Source organism: Plecotus auritus (assembly GCF_963455305.1).
Source record: "Plecotus auritus genome assembly, chromosome: X".
Taxonomy (NCBI): Eukaryota; Metazoa; Chordata; class Mammalia; order Chiroptera; family Vespertilionidae; genus Plecotus; species Plecotus auritus.
Window position 1 is genome coordinate 143637451 of NC_137784.1, and position 18773 is coordinate 143656223.

Here is an 18773-nt window from a genome sequence, read left to right on the forward strand (position 1 = left end):
AAGTGGGGAGAATAGGGGTCCCACCCTTATAGGGTTATTTGAGGATTGTGTACTCAGAACTTTAACTAGGAACTAGCATGTAATAAGTGCTCAATAAAAGTAGCCATTGTCAGTGCTGTTGTTAGTCCTCTTATTCTTCCTCTCAGAACGTAACACTGTGTCTAAGATTGACAGATAACTGAAGCACAGACTTTGAGACCCCCATTTCAAATTCTGAGTCAGTAGGTCTGGAGGGAGGCCCCAGCTGGTGTGGCTCAGTAGATAGAGCATCAGCCTGCGGTCCGAAGGGTCCCAGGTTCAATTCCAGTCAAGGGCACATGCCCGGGTTTGGGGCTCAGTCCAGTGTGCAGGAGGCAGCCCATCAGTGATTCCCTCTCATCACTGATGTTTCTCTCTCTCTCTTCCTCTCCCTTCCTCTCTGAAATCAATAATTTTTTTAAAAAACCACTCTGACCTAAGGCCCAGGGGGCCGTGCTTGGCATAGCAAGGCCAGGCCGAAAATAAGAGGTCTCCAGTGGCAGAGCAGTTCTGGAGCTGTGGGATTTCTGTGGCTTTGAGAGGACAAACCAGTGCGCATGCGTTCAATGTGTAAGTAGAAACTCAGGCTGATCCTAGCTGCAAAATGTGAAAGCACAGCTCGCGACAGCCCTTGGTCAAGAACAAGACAAACTTTATGTGTTGACATTATTATAAAGTGATAATGCCGTCAACTTGTGAAGCTTCTGTTAAGTCTTTCCTGCACACAGTGGCGTTTGAAAGTCGTAAACATTGTTATTATTCATGTCGTTTTTTGACTTTATTTGATTGTCAATAGTAGGACAGGTCGGGTGATGACTATGTCTATTTTTTTAAGTGTTATGTATTTTCAATGTTTTTGTTTAACTTATGGGCCCTTGCATTGCGTGGGAGAGGGGACGGGGGCGTTGACTTCTCAGTAGTATGGCTGTGCATAATAGGGAAGTTAAAAAAAAAAGGGCAAAACCAACCCCCAGAAGAATCCCCACGTATTTTAGAGAGAAGTGAGGAACCAGCAGTGGCAGCCGAGCCAGGATCATTTTTACGTTGTCACTTTTCAAAGCAGGCTGTTGAATGAGACATTTCATCAGAGATAGAAACTAATATTTCAATTGCATTTCCACACTATACACATTCTTCTCTAGTGAAGTAATGGTCTTCAGAAAGTTTAATTTTTAGATCATTTAGATTTGTGGGGCTTTTAAATATTTTTAGATTCTTTCAATGTCTTCTCTTTGGGACAGCATGGAGGGACCTGGAACATATTATGCTAAGTGAGATAAGCCCATCTGAGAAAGACAGATATCACGTGATCTCACTTATCAGTGGAATCTAATGAACAAAATGAATTGACAAACAAAATAAGACCCAAAGCAGGGAGGCGTAGAACAGACAGACACACCTCAATGTGGGGTTGGGGGGACGAGAAGAAATAAACCAAAGAGGTTTATTTCTTACTAGAGGCCCGGTGCACAAAAATTCGTGCAAGAATGGGCCTTCCTGCCCTAACCGGTTTGGCTCAGTGGATAGAGCGTCAGCCTGCGGACTGAAAGGTCCCAGGTTCGATTCCGGTCAAGGGCATGTACCTGGGTTGCGGGCACATACCCGGTAGGGAGTGTGCAGGAGGCAGCTGATCCATGTTTCTCTCTCATCGATGTTTCTAACTCTCTCTCCCTCTCCCTTCCTCTCTGTAAAAAATCAATAAAATATATTTAAAAAAAAAAAAAAAAGAATGGGCCTTCCTTCCCCTGGCTGCCGGAACCGCCTTCGCTCTGGTCAGAGCCACTTTTCCACCTTCCCACGCTGCCCAGAGGCACAGAGCAGCTGGGGTGGTGCCTGCGTATGCAAATTAACCCACCATCTTTGTTGGGTTAATTTGCATACTCACTCCTGGTTGGCTAGTGGGCGTCACGAAGGTACGGTCCGTTTGCATCTTGCTCTTTTATTAGTGTAGATATGCATAGCCCATGGGCATGGGCAATAGGGTAGTGAAGACCTGGGGGGTGGGTAGGGGCTGGGAGGAGGGAGGAAGAGGGGAAAAGGGAGACATCTGTGATACTATTAACAATAAAAATATATGTTAAAATGAATAAATAAAATGTGAAAAATGAATGTCTTCTCCCACTGTGTGGCTCTCAGATTCCAAAGGAAAAGGTTATGTCCTTGGCTTCCTGTTGCACAAGCAGGAGCCTCTGTGAGAACATTCCTTCCCGGAAGGGCTTGGCTTGCCCTTTTCCCAAGACTGAGATTTCTGTGCAAATTCTTCAGTCGTGTCTTGGCCAAAAAGCGTTCTTTCATTTTACTCCGCTTCGTCTTGTTCAATGTTGCTTCTATCAGAGGGAAACATCCTGTGACTCCTGAGATATTGATGAATTGAATATGACAAGGCAATCGCCACACTGACAGAATTTGGGGCCATCTCTTTAAAAATGGTTTTTGTAGGATCTGCACACGACTCGGATTCCAGCAAGTTTCCTTGAATGATCAAAAGATGATGAACAAGAAGATCCCATGGAAATCATCAGCCTGTTCTTTGAAGAGGAAAATACTGTTCAATGAAATAATAAACATGAAGTGCTGAATTTCAGCAAAGAATAATAACTGATGGGCTTTTCTCCTTTGCTTTTAGCTGTATGACAAAATTAACACTAAGTCTTCGCCGCAAATCAGGAACCCTCCGAGTGATGCGGTACAGAGAGCCAAAGAGGTAAGTGGCATATTTGTTTGGTTGTTTTTTAATATATTTGTGTTGATTTCAGAGAGGAAGGGAGTGGGAGAGAGTGATAGAAACATCATTGATGAGAGGGAATCATGGATCGGCTGCCTCCTGCACGCCCCACACTGGGGATGGAGCCTGCAACCCAGGCCTGTGCCCTGACCGGGAATCGAACTGTGACCTCCTGGTTCCTAGATCAATGCTCAACCGCTGAGCCACGCCGGCCGGCCGGGCTAAGGGACATTTTTGTAAACATACCTGGGTTCATGGTGGCTGCCTTTATTGAGAACATCTCTGTACAGCAAGAGGCAGTTCCCTTGGAGTCACAGGGGACCATGATGCTCAGATGCAGAATTTCTCAGTTTCTCACTGAGCATCTGCATTCAGCAAAGAGAAAAGCTTGAGGAGCAGCACTCCCCAGGTTCCAGGGCTGGTTCTGCTGTGTGAACCTGAACTTGTTAACATAGCAACTTTGCTTCTCTTTTTTTTTTTTTTTAGATATATTTTATTGATTTTTTACAGAGAGGAAGGGAGAGGGATAGAGAGCTAGAAACATTGATGAGAAACATTGATCAGCTGCCTCCTGCACACCCCCCACTGGGGATGTGCACACAACCAAGGTACATGCCCTTGACCGGAATCAAACCTGGGACCCCTCAGTCTGCAGGCCGATGCTCTATCCACTGAGCAACACCGGTCAGGGCTGCTTCTCTTTTTTTTTTTTTTTTTTAAGTTATTTTACTGCACTTGATGGAAACAGACATGCTCTGAACATTTGAGTCGCTTTTTAAGGTGGAATTGTTTGCAAGTTAATTAAATATCTTCAACATCTAAGTTCAGAGAGAAGTCATTTCTATAAATTGTCAGGTAATGTTTGTCCGTCACCGACTTTTTAAAACCTTTCTGATATGGGAACGTGACATTGTAGAAAGTTGGGAAAATAAGAATTCATTCATGATCCCATCACCCTAACTCAGTAATTTTCATTTGCATGTCCTTTTCCAGTCATGATCCACTTACATATAACTGTTTATATACAATCAAAATGTATCCTTTTTTTACCTGACATATAATGAGCATTTTTCTGTTTCTACTTGGTCTTTGTAAATATAAGTTCTGATGATGACATAATTTCTCTTTTTTATTACTAAATGCTCATGAATTAGCAATTCCTCCATTGTGAGACACCTAGTGGGGGTTTTTCCACTTTTTGATGTCATAAAAGCCTTCATGCAAATAAACATTTCCCTTTGAACATTTTATTTCTTATGAAGTGAGCCTGCTAAGTGAAAGAATCTGAAGGGCCTAATTCCTTCCCCACCAGATTTTCAACACAAGACCTGTCCTGGGAAATATCATATACTAGAGGCCCAGTGCACGAATTCGTGCACCAGTGGGGTCCCTCAGCCTGGCCTGCAGGATCGGGCTGAATCCGGCTCTCCAACATCCCCTGAGGGGTCCTGGATTGCGAGAGGGCACAGGCCAGGCTGAGGGATCCCACCGGTGCACGACTGGGGCCTGGGAGGGGCCGCAGGAGGGCTCCAGGGTGTGTCTGGCTGTCTCGCTCAGTCCCAATTGGCCAGACCCCAGCAGCAAGCTAACCTACCGGTAGGAGCATGTGCCCCCCTGGTGGGTCAGTGCATGTAATAGCGAGCGGTTCAGTGGCCTTAGCATATCATTAGCATATTACACTTTGATTGGTTGAATGGACAACAGGACACTTAGCATATTAGGCTTTTATTATATAGGATTCACTGAGAAACAAAACCTAGGGGGGCTGCGAGGTGCACCCACATCAGGTCCGAGCACCAGCCAGGAGACATCCTCTCTAACTTAGGAGACCACACGTCAGTGTTTAAAATCACAGATTGTGCCCTAGCCTGTTTGGCTTAGTGGATAGAGCGTCAGACTGCAGGGTCCCGGGTTCGATTTCAGTCAAGGGCATGTACCTCAGTTGCAGGCTCCTCCCTGCCCTGATTGGGGTGCGTGCAGGCGGCAACCAATCCATGTGTCTCTCTCACATCAATATTTCTCTGTGTCTCTCTCTCCACTCTCTCTAGAAATCAATGGGAAAATATCCTCAGGTGAGGATTTAAAAAATAAAACAAAATACAACTTCCTTTAAAATTTTTTTTAAATTAAATTTTACAATTAATGCCCTGACCAGTGTGGCTCAGTGGATAGAGCGTCAGCCTGTGGACTGAAAGGTTCCAGGTTCGATTCCGGTCAAGGGCATGTACCTTGGTTGTGGACACATCCCCAGTAGGAGGTGTGCAGGAGGCAGCTGATCAATGTTTCTCTCTCATCGATGTTTCTAACTCTCTGTCCCTCTCCCTTCCTCTCTGTAAAAAAAAATAAAATAAAATATATAAAAGTTGGCAAGTTTAAAAAAATTTTTTACAATTAATTAATAAGATCATTGGTTGTGAGAGTAGCGAGGGACCAGAGAGAGTATATGGTTTCATCCTTTCATTTTCTGGTAGCAAAACTCAAAGCCTAAAATACAGCCAGGAGAATTGGCTTATCGCTTAGCAAAATTAATGACCAGCATAACCAGTGCTTGGTAAGCGTGCTTTGAGATAAGAAAGAAACCGCCCCCCCCCCCCCATTTCCGTGTGTCTCATGGTTCCCTGAGGTGGTGAGTAGCCCCTGGCTTTGCTGCTGACATCGAAGCCTTAGGCTAAGGGACCTCAGGCGTCCCTTCCGCCCAGGGAGCAGGTCTCCAGGTAAGAACCATAGCAGGATCTTTACTCTGCAGGACAATAGAGCCCCCCCCCCCCACTGCCCCGCACCCCTCATCTTGGTGGTAAGGGATAGCTTTTGAAGGACAGCTTCATTTTTTTTTAATATTTTTTATTGCTTTCAGAGAGAAAAGGAGAAGGGAGAGAGAGAAACATCCATGATGAGAGAGAATCACGGATCGGCTGCCTCCTGCACGCCCCACACTGGGGAACGAGCCTGCAACCCTGGCCTGTGCCCTGACCGGGAATTGAACCCTGACCTCCTGCTCAATGCTCAACCACTGAGCCACGCTGGCTGGTCGTCCATAGCTTTTAATTTAAACGGCTTCTGTAGTTTTAAAACATATCCTGTCTGCACTATTGTATATCTTGTTTTTTTATGTTTTAGGTATTGGAAGAAATTTCATGTTACCCTGAGAATAATGATGCAAAGGAACTAAAGCGTATTTTAACACAACCTCATTTCATGGTAAGTAACAATTAAACCCCCACAGAACTACAGCCTTCCTTTCAAAAGAAGCTCTTCGTATTTTTAAATTTTTTATTAATGTGTATTGGCATTCAGTATTCTATTCGTTTCAGGTGTACGTGATGTGATCACTATAATAAGTCTAGTGAGCATGTCACTGTACAAAGTGATGATATTATTGGCATATGCTCTGTGCTGTACACGACATCCCCGTGGCTTATTTTTTTTCTTTTATATATATTTTTTATTAAGGTATTATATGTGTACATATCTTACCATTGCCCCCCCCCCCACCCCACTCCCATACATGCCCTCACCCCCCAATGTTTTGCATCCTTTGGTTACGCTTATATGCATGCATACAAGTCCTTCGGTTGATCTCTTATTTCCCCCGCCTCTCCCTAACCTTCCCGCTGTAATTTGACAGTCTGTTTGATGCTTTACTGCCTCTGTATCTATCTTTTTGTTCATCAGGTTATAATGTTCTTTATTATCCACAAATGAGTGAGATCATGTGGTATTTTTCTTTCATTGCCTGGCTTATTTCACTTAGCATAATGTTCTCTAATTCCATCCAGGTGTCTACAAATGGTAAGAATTCCTTCTTTTTTATGGCAGCATAGTATTCCATTGTGTAGATGTACCATAGTTTTCTGATCCAGTCATCTGCTGACGGGCACCTAGGCTGTTTCCAAATCTTAGCTATGGTGAATTGTGCTGCTATGAACATAGGGGTGCATATATCCTTTCTGATTGGTGTTTCTGGTTTCTTAGGATATATTCCTAGGAGTGGGATTACTGGGTCAAATGGGAGTTCCATTTTTAATTTTTTGAGGAAACTCCATACTGTTCTCCACAGGGACTGCACCAGTCTGCATTCCCACCAGCAGTGCACGAGGGTTCCTTTTTCTCTGCATCCTCGCCAACACTTGTCGTTTGTTGATTTGTTGATGATAGCCATTCTGACAGGTGTGAGATGGTATCGCATTGTCGTTTTGATTTGCCTCTCTCAGATAAATAGTGACTTTGAGCATGTTTTCATATGTCTCTTGGCCTTCCTTCTGTCTTCTTTTGAAAAGATTCTGTTTAGGTCCATTGCCCATTTTTTTATTGGATCATTTCTCTTCCTTTTATTAAGTTGTATAAGCTGCCTGTAGATGTTGGAGATTAAACCTTTATCAGTGATAACATTTGCAAATAAGTTCTCCCATACAGTGGGGTTTCTTGTTGTTTTGTTGATGGCTTCTTATTTATTTTATAGCTAGAAGCTTGTAACCTTTTCCTTTTCACAAAAGTTTTTAGCAGTCCTCATCAAACAGCCATCTCCGTCAAATGCAATTTATTCCTACAATATCAGGCAGTTAACATTATAGTACAAAGTGACGTGTGCATTGCTATCAGGAAACATTCCCCAAAATAATAAATAGTTCTTGTCATCTCCGAATATCCAGGTAGACGCTTAAAAGACATTTTCATTCAAATGTGTACTTGCCTGCTGTGTGCCAGGCGCCATGCTGGGCATTGAGGACAGTAGTGAGTAGGACAAGGTCCCTGCCCTCAGGGAACTTCCATTCTAGTGGGGACAGGGTGAGGGGAGATAAGTGAGCTGGAGACAGATGGTGAGGTGTAAACCAACAAGATCACCCTATATAATAAAAGGCTAATATGCAAATTGTCCCCTCGGGAGTTCGGCTGACCGGGAGTTCGACCACTCGCTATGATGTGCACTGACCACCAAGGGGAGGCGTGGAGTGAAGGAAGGCCCGGCAGCCGGCAGCCAGGGGAAGGAAGGCCCCGATCGGCCCTGATTGCCGGCCAGGCCTAGGGACCCTACCTGTGCATGAATTTCGTGCACTGGGCCTCTAGTTTTATATAATGATCACAACTATGAAGAAAAGAAAGGATAATGGGGCAGAGGTTATAGTAAAGTGGGAGTTACTGTATTATTTTTTTAATATATTTTTACTAATTTCAGAGGGGAAGGGAGAGGGAGAGAGAGAAACATCCATGATGAGAGCGAATCATGGATCGGCTGCCTCCTGCACGCCCCCCATTGGGGATCAAGCCTGCAACCCAGGCCTATGCTCTGACCGGGAATCGAACCCTGACCTCCTGGTTCATGGGTCGATGCTCAGCCACTGAGCCACACTGGCCGGGCGGGAGCTACTTTAGAGAATCAGAGGAAAGCCCTTCTGAAGTGTTAACACTGAGCCAAGACTTGTTATACGAAAGAACCAGCCTTGTGAACGGGAACTATGAGAGGCCGGGGCAGGAAGCAGCTGTGTAGGGTCAGCATGTAGAAGGAAGGCCACTGTGGCTGCGACCTGGTGAAAAGGGAGCAAGTGGCCACGCTGAGGAGTCTGGATTTGTCCCGATGGTACTAGGAGGGCACTGAGGGGTGGCAAGCAGGAACAGACTATCAGCTCTGAGCTTGAGATACTGCTGGGCTGGTGTGCAAAGAATGGGCTGTAGCAGGGACGAGTTAGAAGGAGGCCAATTAGAGGCTGTTGGGAGGTGGGAGAGGCGGAGAAGGATGGGGCTGGCGGAAAATGGGCAGATTGAGATTCTACGTCAGAGATGCCTGGACAGGACAGAACTTGCTCAAGGTTGGGATGTGAGGTGGTGTGACTAATCCCTTTTACAGTTCACAGAGGAAACTGTACCCTTGAAACATAACAAGGCTTGCCCGGCCGGTGTGGCTCAGTGGTTGAGCGTCAACCTAGGAACCAGGAGGTCAGGGTTCGATTCCCAACCAAAGCACATGCCCAAGTTGATGGCTCAATCCCCAGTGTGAGGCGTGCAGGAGGCAGCCGATCCATGGTTCTCTCTCATCATGGATGGTTCTCTCCCTCCCCCTTCCTCTCTGAAATCAGTAAACATGTATTTTTTAAAAAGAATATGCCAAATAAAAAGGAAATCAAAAGATGGAATAATTTTCCTCAAATACATTATAAGGGATGATTGGGCAATTGTTACTAATCTGAAATAGCTGTTATTCTTATTACATAGGAAGAATCGTGTCACAGGAAAAAACACTTTTTGTACTGTAATAAGGGTGTGCACAAGATGACAATTTCAGATGCGAGTGAAAAAAATCTGACTTTTAAAAGGAATAGAAAAACTATGAATTTCAGGTTCAAAAAGGGGTTCCTCTGGCTTCTTAATTTCACATCATAAAATGTACCACTTCAATGAAGCTCTCATGACAACCCAAGGTGGTTTTTAAACATTGTGTTTGGGGGAAAGTATAATACAAATTTGCTTATAAAACCTTCTGTTCTACATCTGATTTCTTAAAGAAAAAAGTAAACATTAACTTCTATTAGCATGTCTTTACTGCTTTATATGTTCTAATTGCAATAAGCGAAGGATCTGTTCTTTTGTAAAATTGCTATTTATTTATTTTTAGAGAAAGAGAGGGAGGGAGGGGGAGAAAGAGAGAGAGAGGAACATCAATTTGTTGTTCCACTTATGTCCGCATTCACTGGTTGATTCTTGACCAGCGATAGAACCCACAACCTTGGCACATGGGTCTCCTCTTTTGAAAAAATTAGTCTTTCGAATGGAATAATTAACAAAGGTATTAGTGCGATAACATTTTTATCATGACTTTTAGAGTACAGACTTCAAAAAACCATTTAAATCTATACTTATTTACTCTTCCTTTAATTACTGTAAATACTTGTAAGTATATGCATTTTTAAGTGTCAGGTAATTCAATGGTAAATCCCCCTGTTTTACTGATCAGAAAGCAAAGAAAAAGCCAGCTAATTGAACAAATAAGTGAAATTATAAATATGCTAAGAATAACTCCCAAACCTTGGCATAATAACAACAGATAAGCATCAAAATATTTTCCTTTAGCTATTAATATTTCTTTAAAAATACTGAGATTTTGAAACCATAATTTAAAAATGTTTATAAGAGCCGTAACCGGTTTGGCTCAGTGGATAGAGCGTCGGCCTGCGGACTCAAGGGTCCCAGGTTCGATTCCAGTCAAGGGCATGTACCTTGGTTGCGGGCACATCCCCAGTGGGAGGTGTGCAGGAGGCAGCTGATCGATGTTTCTCTCCCATCGATGTTTCTAACTTTCTATCCTTCTCCCTTCCTCTCTGTAAAAAATCAATAAAATATATTTTTTTAAAAAAAATGTTTATAAGATAGAAAGTTTCTGCCTTTGAAAGTTTACTTGACATAGTAGATATAGCTCGGAACAGTATTTCCCACACGGGTCATTCCCTAAACATGCCTCCTTCGGAGTGACCAATGAGCTCAAGTTAGGTTGCTAGGAAAGCTGATCCTCATTACAAGTAAACCCACTTTTTTTTTTTTTTTTTTTTTTAATATTTCACAGAGAGGAAGGGAGAGGGATAGAGAGCTAGAAACATCGATGAGAGAGAAACATCGATCAGCTGCCTCCTGCACACCTCCCACTGGGGATGTGCCCGCAACCAAGGTACGTGCCCTTGACCGGAATCGAACCCGGGACCTCTCAGTCCGCAGGCTGACGCTCTATCCACTGAGCCAAACCGGTTTCGGCAGTAAACCCACTTTTAAAAGCTTGGGCTTTGGAGCCAGTAGGATCTGGGGTTTGAACCACAACGAGGCCACATACGAGGTGGGTGACCTAAAGCGAGCCTGGTGGCCGAAACCGGTTTGGCTCGGTGGATAGAGCGTCGGCCTGCGGAATGAGGGGTCCCGGGTTCGATTCCGGTCAAGGGCACGTACCTTGGTTCCGGGCACATCCCCGGTGGGAGGTGTGCAGGAGGCAGCTGATCGATGTTTCTCTCTCATCGGTGTTTCTGACTCTCTATCTCTCTCCCTTCCTCTCTGTAAAAAATAAATAAAATATATTAAAAAAAATAATAATAATAATAAAAAAAAAAAGCGAGCCTGGTGATCTGGTTTTAAATATGTTTTTATTGATGTCAGAGAGGAAGGGGAGGGAGCAAGAGAGAGAAACATCCGTGATGAGAGAGGATCATGGATCGGCTGCCTCCTGCACGCCCCCCACTGGGGATCGAGCCCACAACCTGGGCATGTGCCCTGACCTGGAATTGAACCCTGACCTCCTGGTTCCTAGGTCAACGCTCAACCACTGAGCCACACCGGCCGGGCTGGCATATTCTTTTTACTGGCTTTTTTTTAACAACCTGTAAGTGGCCCTTTGTTGTCTGTTTGCAGATACAGTGGAGCCTCAGGTTGACTTTGATTTTGTGGTGGCAAACTGGTCCCTATCCAGTGTGACCTCGTCCGGTGGCATAATTGGAGCGTTTTTATTTTTAAAGTTCAATTTGGCTGTTATTTTGTGATTCCTTATAAATAATACATTAAGCCGAAACCGGTTTGGCTCAGTGGATAGAGCGTCAGCCTGTGGACTGAAGGGTCCCGGGTTCGATTCCGGTCAAGGGCATGTACCTTGGTTGCAGGCACATCCCCAGTGGGAGGTGTGCAGGAGATAGCTGATGGATGTTTCTCTCTCATCAATGTTTCTAACTCTCTATCCTTCTCCCTTCCTCTGTAAAAAAATCAATAAAATATATTTAAAAAAAACAAAACAAAAAACCTGCCCTAACTGGTGTGGCTCAGTGGATAGAGCGTCGGCCTGCAGACTGAAAGGCCCCAGGTTTGATTCCGGTCAAGGGCATGTACCTTGGTTGCGGGCACATCCCCAATAGGGGGCATGCAAGAGGCAGCTGATCGATGTTTCTCTCTCATCGATGTTTCTAACTCTCTACCCCTCTCCCTTCCTCTCTGTAAAATATCAATAAAATATATTAAAAAATAATAATAATAATAATACATTAAAATACAAGTATGTGCTTATATATTTAAAAGGATAAATAGGGGGGAGGAGAAATAGAAATCACTTGTGAGTCCTCCAGTCATACTAACACCTTTTGCAAAATTCACTAATTACTGAAGGCGCATCTATATTGATACACGTAGGCTCACTTTAGCAGATGAGGTTCTCAGTGTGTCTATTACTGGTTTTTGCTTTGTGGCTAAGTCTTAGCTCTTCAGTGGCCACAGTGAAACCAGAAAAACAGGCATTTACCTGCATCGCAAGGAAATGAATGAAAATGGCCCTTTGGGGCCCCGCCCCCAGGCCCCAGCTCAGACCAGCCTCGGAAACCTTAGAAATATCTGCCACTTCCATGCCGTCTCTATAATCATGCTGCTTTGTCACTTTATTTTTGCCTCGCATGCATGCCTTTGCAATGAAAATAGCCAAGTCATAACTTTGATACGCCTTTAATTAGGTAACTTCATTTGAGATGCTAAGGGTTGTACTTTCAAAACAATTCTAATTGCCTTTAATTATCTCGGGATATTTCATCACCACCCAGATCACAGATTCAAGCAGCACTGAATTGATAGTTAGCACACGAGAAAATAGAATCGATGTAAAGCCCCAAACCTACTCAGCAGTGGCTGTAACATCCTCCTTGAAGTAGACGCATTCAAATATTCATGCTCTTTTTTTTCCAGGCCTCACCGAGGACATTTTTCCATTGATTTTTTGTTTAAGAGAGAATAGAGGGGAGGGAGGAGGAAGGATGAGAGAGAAACATGAATGTGAGAGTGACACATTGATTGCTTGCCTACTGCACGCACCCCATCTAGGGCAGGGACCAAGTCTCTAACCCAGGGACGTGCCCTCGACCAGGGATCAAACCCACAACCCTTCAGTCCGAGGGCCAACGCTCTAACCACTGAGCAAAACCAGCCAGGGCTGCTCACGCTTATTAAAAACTTTGTAGCCGAAACCGGTTTGGCTCAGTGGATGGAGCGTCGGCCTGCGGACTGAAGGGTCCCAGGTTCGATTCTGGTCAAGGGCACGTACCTTGGTTGCGGGCACATCCCCAGTGGGAGGTGTGCAGGAGGCAGCTGATTGATGTCTCTCTCTCATCGATGTTTCTAGCTCTCTATCCTTCTCCCTTCCTCTCTCTAAAATATCAATAAAATATATTTTTTTTTAAAAAAAACTTTGTAATGATGGCACCAAAAGCATAGGACGTCTCAAAGAATATCCTTTTCCAGGGATGTTTGTTATCCATTTCCACCCAGATGACATATGCAGATATCAATACAAAGGGATCACTTTTTCTTTGTTAACAGGCTTTGCAAAAGGAAGTCATCATGATAATTGTCAACTTATTTTTCAGTCAAGGGCTCCAAAAAAAATAGAAATGAATAAAAATACTACGTAGGTTTCGATTTTAGCTCCATGTCCTATGTGATATTTTGGGAAATTACATGTTTTTCAGTTACACTTGTGTGTGTTCCCATCTCTTTTGCGAAGTCGTATGTTATAAATTATCTCCATCCTTTCGGTATGTAGCGGAGTCATTGTTAACACTGTCAATGAAAGATTGTTACCCAGTACACCAACTACGGCACTGTTTCTTTTCAAATCTGTTCCCATTTTAAGCTCTAGAACAAATTTGCCACCCCACTTACAGATGAGTCTTTCTGCTAAGTTATTTGACATTGCATCATGTCAGCCTTCAAACAAGTTCGTTGGGCCCTAACTGGTGTTGCTCAGTGGATAGAGCGTTGACCTGCAGACCAAAGGGTCCCGGGTTTGATTCTGGTTAAGGGCCCAGGTCCTGGTCAGGCCTCGTGCAGGAGGCAACCTCTGTCTCTCCCTCTCTTTTCCACTCGCTCCAAAAATCAATGGAAAAATGTCCTCAGATGAGGATTAAAAAGTAAATAAATAAACTAACAAACAGGTTAGTTGGTTCTTTCTTATAACATCAGACAATACCTCTAACCCAGGAAATCAACACACACATGCATTCATTCATTTACTCATTCATGCATGCGTTCATTCTTTTTTAAATCATCATGATTATTTGTCATAAAGCAATCAAGGTGCCCGGCCGGTGTGGCTCAGTGGGTGAGCATCGACCTAGGAACCAGGAGGTCAGGGTTCGATTCCCGGTCAGGGCACAGGCCCAGGTTGCGGGCTCGATCCCCAGTGTGGGGCGTGCAGGAGGCAGCCGATCCATGATTCTCTCTCATCATGGATGTTTCTCTCTCTCCTTCTCCCTTCCTCTCTGACATCAATGAAATACATTTTCTGAAGAGGTCAGGGTGTAGTTATATCTAGGTGTCATGTGCTTTGAGTTCTCTGTATATGAGATACACCTTTGAATCGATTTCCACTGGAATCGTACTGTTATTAAGATCTCACTTCTCTCCTAAAACACTAGGCCTTACTTCAGACTCACGACGTAGTGGCACATGAAGTTTACAGCGACGAAGCGCTGAGGGTCACGCCGCCTCCCACGTCTCCCTACCTAAATGGTGATTCTCCGGAGAGCGCCAACGGAGACATGGACATGGAGAACGTGACCCGCGTCCGCCTGGTTCAGTTCCAGAAGAACACAGATGAGCCCATGGTGAGTAGGAAGGAAAGTTCTCTATCCTCCCAAAATGCCAGCGTGCGTTAGAGCACCTGACTCCAGCCTCTGCGCCTTGGAGCGGGGAGAGAAGGGAGGCAATTCGCCTCCAGATCCTCACTTCACACAGGCCCCCCTCCCCCCTGCTGCCCACAGTGCTGTGCTGACATCACACCTAAGGCAGGTTGCTTCAACGCTACTTAAAAAAAAAAAAAAAAAAAAAGACAGTCTGGCCGGTGTGGCTCAGTGGTTGGGCATCGACCTAGGAACCAGAAGGTCACGGTTTGGTTCCCGGTCAGGGCACTTGCCTGGTTTGCAGACTCGATCCCTAGGGTGGGGCGTGCAGGAGGCAGCTGATCCATGATTGTCTCTCATCACTGATGTTTCTCTCTCTCTCCCTTCCTCTCTCTCTAAAGTCAATGAAAACATTTTTTTAAAAAAGACATACATAGTACATTGCTCTAGATCAGGGGTCCTCAAACTACGGCCCGCGGGCCACATGCGGCCCGCCGAGGACATGGATCCGGCCCGCCGGGGGCCGCTGCCTGTCCTGCTTAGCAGCCGACGCGTCCCGGGCCCGCAGTGCGCATAGGAATTTGTTCATAGTTTTTTTTTTTAACTATAGTCCGGCCCTCCCACGGTCTGAGGGACAGGGAACTGGCCCCCTGTTTAAAAAGTTTGAGGAGCCCCGATCTAAAACATTTACCTAGAGGCAGCAAAAGGCACAATTGAAAATATCGGCAGTGGTGTTGAAAAAGTGAATGTCTGAAAGGGCATTGTGAAAAACATCCTTTTAGAAGTCCCGTGGTTTCCAGAAGAAGACTCCTTTGGAAGGCATTCGAAGAATTGAGTGATGTGGCTAAAAGGAATTCTGCCCAGGGAAGGGACCCTGTTGGCATCTACCTATTTAGCATTCACTTTCTCAGTGTGTCCGAATAGCGTGGAGATGGCGTGGATGCTGACCCCGGCCTCGTTCTCATAGAATTGACTTGGATTGGGGAGATCAGAGAAAGGCTCCGTGATGTTACCTGAGCAAATGCGAGGCCCGGGGTGGGTAGCGCAGAGCAGAGACCATCCAGGCAAAGCAAGTGGCAGGTGCAGGAACTTCTGTGGAAAACACGGTGAGCGGCAGGAACGGGGGCGCGCGTGCTGGAAGTCATGGTAAGGATTTCGTTCTTCCTCTTGAAGCAGCAGGAAGATAAGAGCGCATTTTTATTTGGGAAATAATCACTCTGGAGAATGGAGTAGAGGACAAGAGTGGGTACAGAGAGGCCAGTCAAGAGGCTGTTAGTATCGGAACACGGGAGAGATGATGGGACTGAACTAGGAGGATGGACATCAGGTGGAAGGAAGTGAAAAGATTTAACAAAAGAGGAAAACCAGCCCCAGCCGGTGTGGCTCAGTGGATAGAGCATCGGCCTGCGGACTGAAGGGTCCCAGGTTCGATTCTGGTCAAGGGCATGTACATTGGTTGCGGGCACATCCCCAGTAGGGGGTGTGCAGGAGGCAGCCGATCCATGATCCTCTCTCATCATTGATGTTTCTCTCTCTCTCTCTCTCTCTCTCTCTCTCTCTCTCTCTCTCTCCCCCCCCCTCCCTTCCTCTCTGAAATCAATAAGAATATATTTTTTTTTAAAAAAAAAAAAAGAGTAAAACCAGTGGGCCTCAATAATGGATCCCAGTGGAAACAAGGAAGAAGCAAGCGACAAGGATGACCTTAAACTTGAGGGTTTCACATGGTTGGGGGAGGAATCAGATCTGCAGGGGGGAATTCAAATGGAATGCATCCATAGCTTTTCTTCCGAGCATAGAAATGGCATGTGGGGTTGCGGAGAGAGAAATATGCCCGGCTGCTCTCCCAGTTAAAGGGGGAGTTACAGAGCGGGGTTCTGCGGCTGCGATTCTGGGGAGCCCTGCCCCGTGAACGCTGCAGGCTGTCCGTCTCACTGCTCCCTGCCACAGGCCGGGGCCGTGGCTGCCTCGCCCCTTCTGGAGTTCTCCATGCACCTGTTTGGCTTAAGAGCATGGGCAGTAGCGGCTTGGGGGGGCCTCGGGCTAATCATCGCCTGTCCGTGGGCCTTAGCTTGCTCACACGTTCCTTGGCAAGTGTGGCCAAAAGCATCCTTGACTGACTGACCCCCCAGATGCCACCCCGCTCTGCAAGTCTATTTTTTTTTAATATATTTTATTGATTTTTACAGAGAGGAAGGGAGAGAGATAGAGAGATAGAAACATTGATGAGCGAGAAACATCCATCAGCTGCCTCCTGCACACCTCCCACTGGGGATGTGCCCGCAACCAAGGTACATGCCCTTGACCGGAATGGAACCTGGGACCCTTCAGTCGGCAGGCCGATGCTCCATCCACTGAGCCAAACCGGTTTCGGCCCGCTCTGCAAGTCTAACGTTCCACACACTCATTGTCTGTATTCATTCGCTCCTTTAGCAGATGCTTAGGGGCCTACTATGCGCAGATAACTAGCTGAGACGCCACCGACGTAGTGGCAGGGAAGCCGTGGGCCCTTTGCAGAGGTCACTGGCCACAGGGCCGCCTACAAGCAGCTGTGCAGTGTGGCTCAGTTGGTTTCACCGCAGCAGCTGTGCCAGGGCTCCAGAGGAGAGCAGGCTGTCAGAGAGGCAGGAGGAAGGGGCAGGGAGCCACGTGCAGAAGACAGGAAGGTGGAGTGAACCGCAAGAAGGTGGCCCGGGGCACCCTGTGAGCATCGGGTTCTGCAGCAGCCCCGTGGCGGCTGCCTGGTCGCGTCTATGAAGGCTGGCGACAGAGAGCCAGACGGAGGGGAAGGGTACAGCTGCGTCCCCAAGTTCCCTTTCTCAGAAAGTCTGAGATGGCCTTGAAGCTTCCCTTCAAGTCCCCCAAGGAGCCATTCCCTCTCCTGTCTCCTATGATCCCAGAGAAAGTGTGTGTTTCTTCTCTTGTTGACTGCTTGCCATAAAAATGGGAATGATGCTATGGGAAGTATGTCTCTTCAATGATACACATGGAGTGGCCAGATTATGATAATCTCTGAATGCATAATCATCTGGCCACTCCGTGTCTATCCTATAGAATAAAAGGCTAATATGCAAATGGTCCCCTCGACCAGGAGTTTGACCAGCAAGCAGGCTGGCCAACCGCCCATGGCCCCTCCCCCTGGCCAGGCTGGCCGGACCCCACCCATGCACGAATTCATGCACCGGGCCTCTAATACACACACACACACACACACACACACACACACACACACACACACAGTGGCCAGGTTATTATGCGTTTAGAGATCATAATAATCTGGCCACTCAGTGTATAAAACATGTCCCCTTTGTAATATCACACTTGTAATTACTTCTCTATTGATAGGGACTCCCTTAGCTTCCAGTGATCAAGACCAAACTTGAAGGAGCTTAGACAGTAGGGGGGAAGCTTACGCAAACAAGGAAAGGCCAGGAGTTGACCCCAAGCTGGGGTGGGTTCCGGAGTGGGCACCCAGGCAGAGACCAGACTTACCCTCTTACCTGAAACAACCAAAACATGTTTAAAACTGCCCTGGCTGGTGTGGCTCAGTGGATAGAGCGTTGGCCTGCAGACTGAAGGGTCCCGGGTTCGATTCTAGTCAAGGGCATGTACCTGGGTTGTGGCCTCGATCCCCAGTAGGGGGTGTGCAGGAGGCAGCTGATCGATGTTTCTCTCTCATCGATGTTTCTAACTCTCTATCCCTCTCCCTTCCTCTCTGTAAAAAAAAATCAATAGCCGAAACCGGTGTGGCTCAGTGGATAGAGCGTCGGCCTGCGGACTGAAAGGTCCCAGGTTCGATTCTGGTCAAGGGCATGTACCTTGGTTGTGGGCACATCCCCAGTGGGAGGTGTGCAGGAGGCAGCTGATCGATGTTTCTCTCTCATCGATGTTTCTAGCTCTCTATCCCTGTCCCTTACTCTCTGTAAAAGATCAATAAAATATATATATTTTTAAATGTTTAAAACAGACAAAATTACATGAAAGAACAGTTTCCGAGACATCGGACATCGGGCAAGTGATCCCCAAGAGACAGGAAGTACACAGCGTGAGCCCTGCGGTGGCCCAGTCTTCCTGACTTGAGAGTTTGCAGGCCTCAGCACAGGGCGGGGTAACAGGCCAAGCAGGGAGGCGCCCTGGATTGGGGACACAGAGCTGAAAGTCTGGGGAAACCAAGGCACCTACAGTCCATAGGGAAGAGGGCTGGAGAAGGGAGCGCTGCAGACAGAACCCCAGAGATCTAGGGAGGAAACTCCCCGGAGCTCAGGAAAGGACCCTCCAAAAGGATGAGAGAGACCAGTGCCCGAGCTGCCGGCCTGGTCCACCCACAGACCGGAAGGGCCAGTCCGTGAGGTGCGGGGTCGGGTGCCTGGGAAAGTCTTGCCTCAGAATGAGAGATAATTAGCCCCGGATGG

General features: G+C 46.3%; 1 protein-coding gene across 14 annotated transcripts in view; it reads left to right on the forward strand.

Annotated features, from left to right (window-relative positions):
* CASK (calcium/calmodulin dependent serine protein kinase) overlaps positions 1-18773 on the forward strand; it is a 311008-nt gene that overhangs the window by 250000 nt on the left and 42235 nt on the right. For all 14 annotated transcript variants that reach the window (XM_080652074.1, XM_080652077.1, XM_080652069.1 and 11 more), the window contains 3 exons: positions 2645-2722; positions 5861-5941; positions 14161-14349. In XM_080652074.1, coding sequence (XP_080508200.1) covers positions 2645-2722; positions 5861-5941; positions 14161-14349 — 348 coding nt within the window. The remainder of the gene's footprint in view (positions 1-2644; positions 2723-5860; positions 5942-14160; positions 14350-18773) is intronic.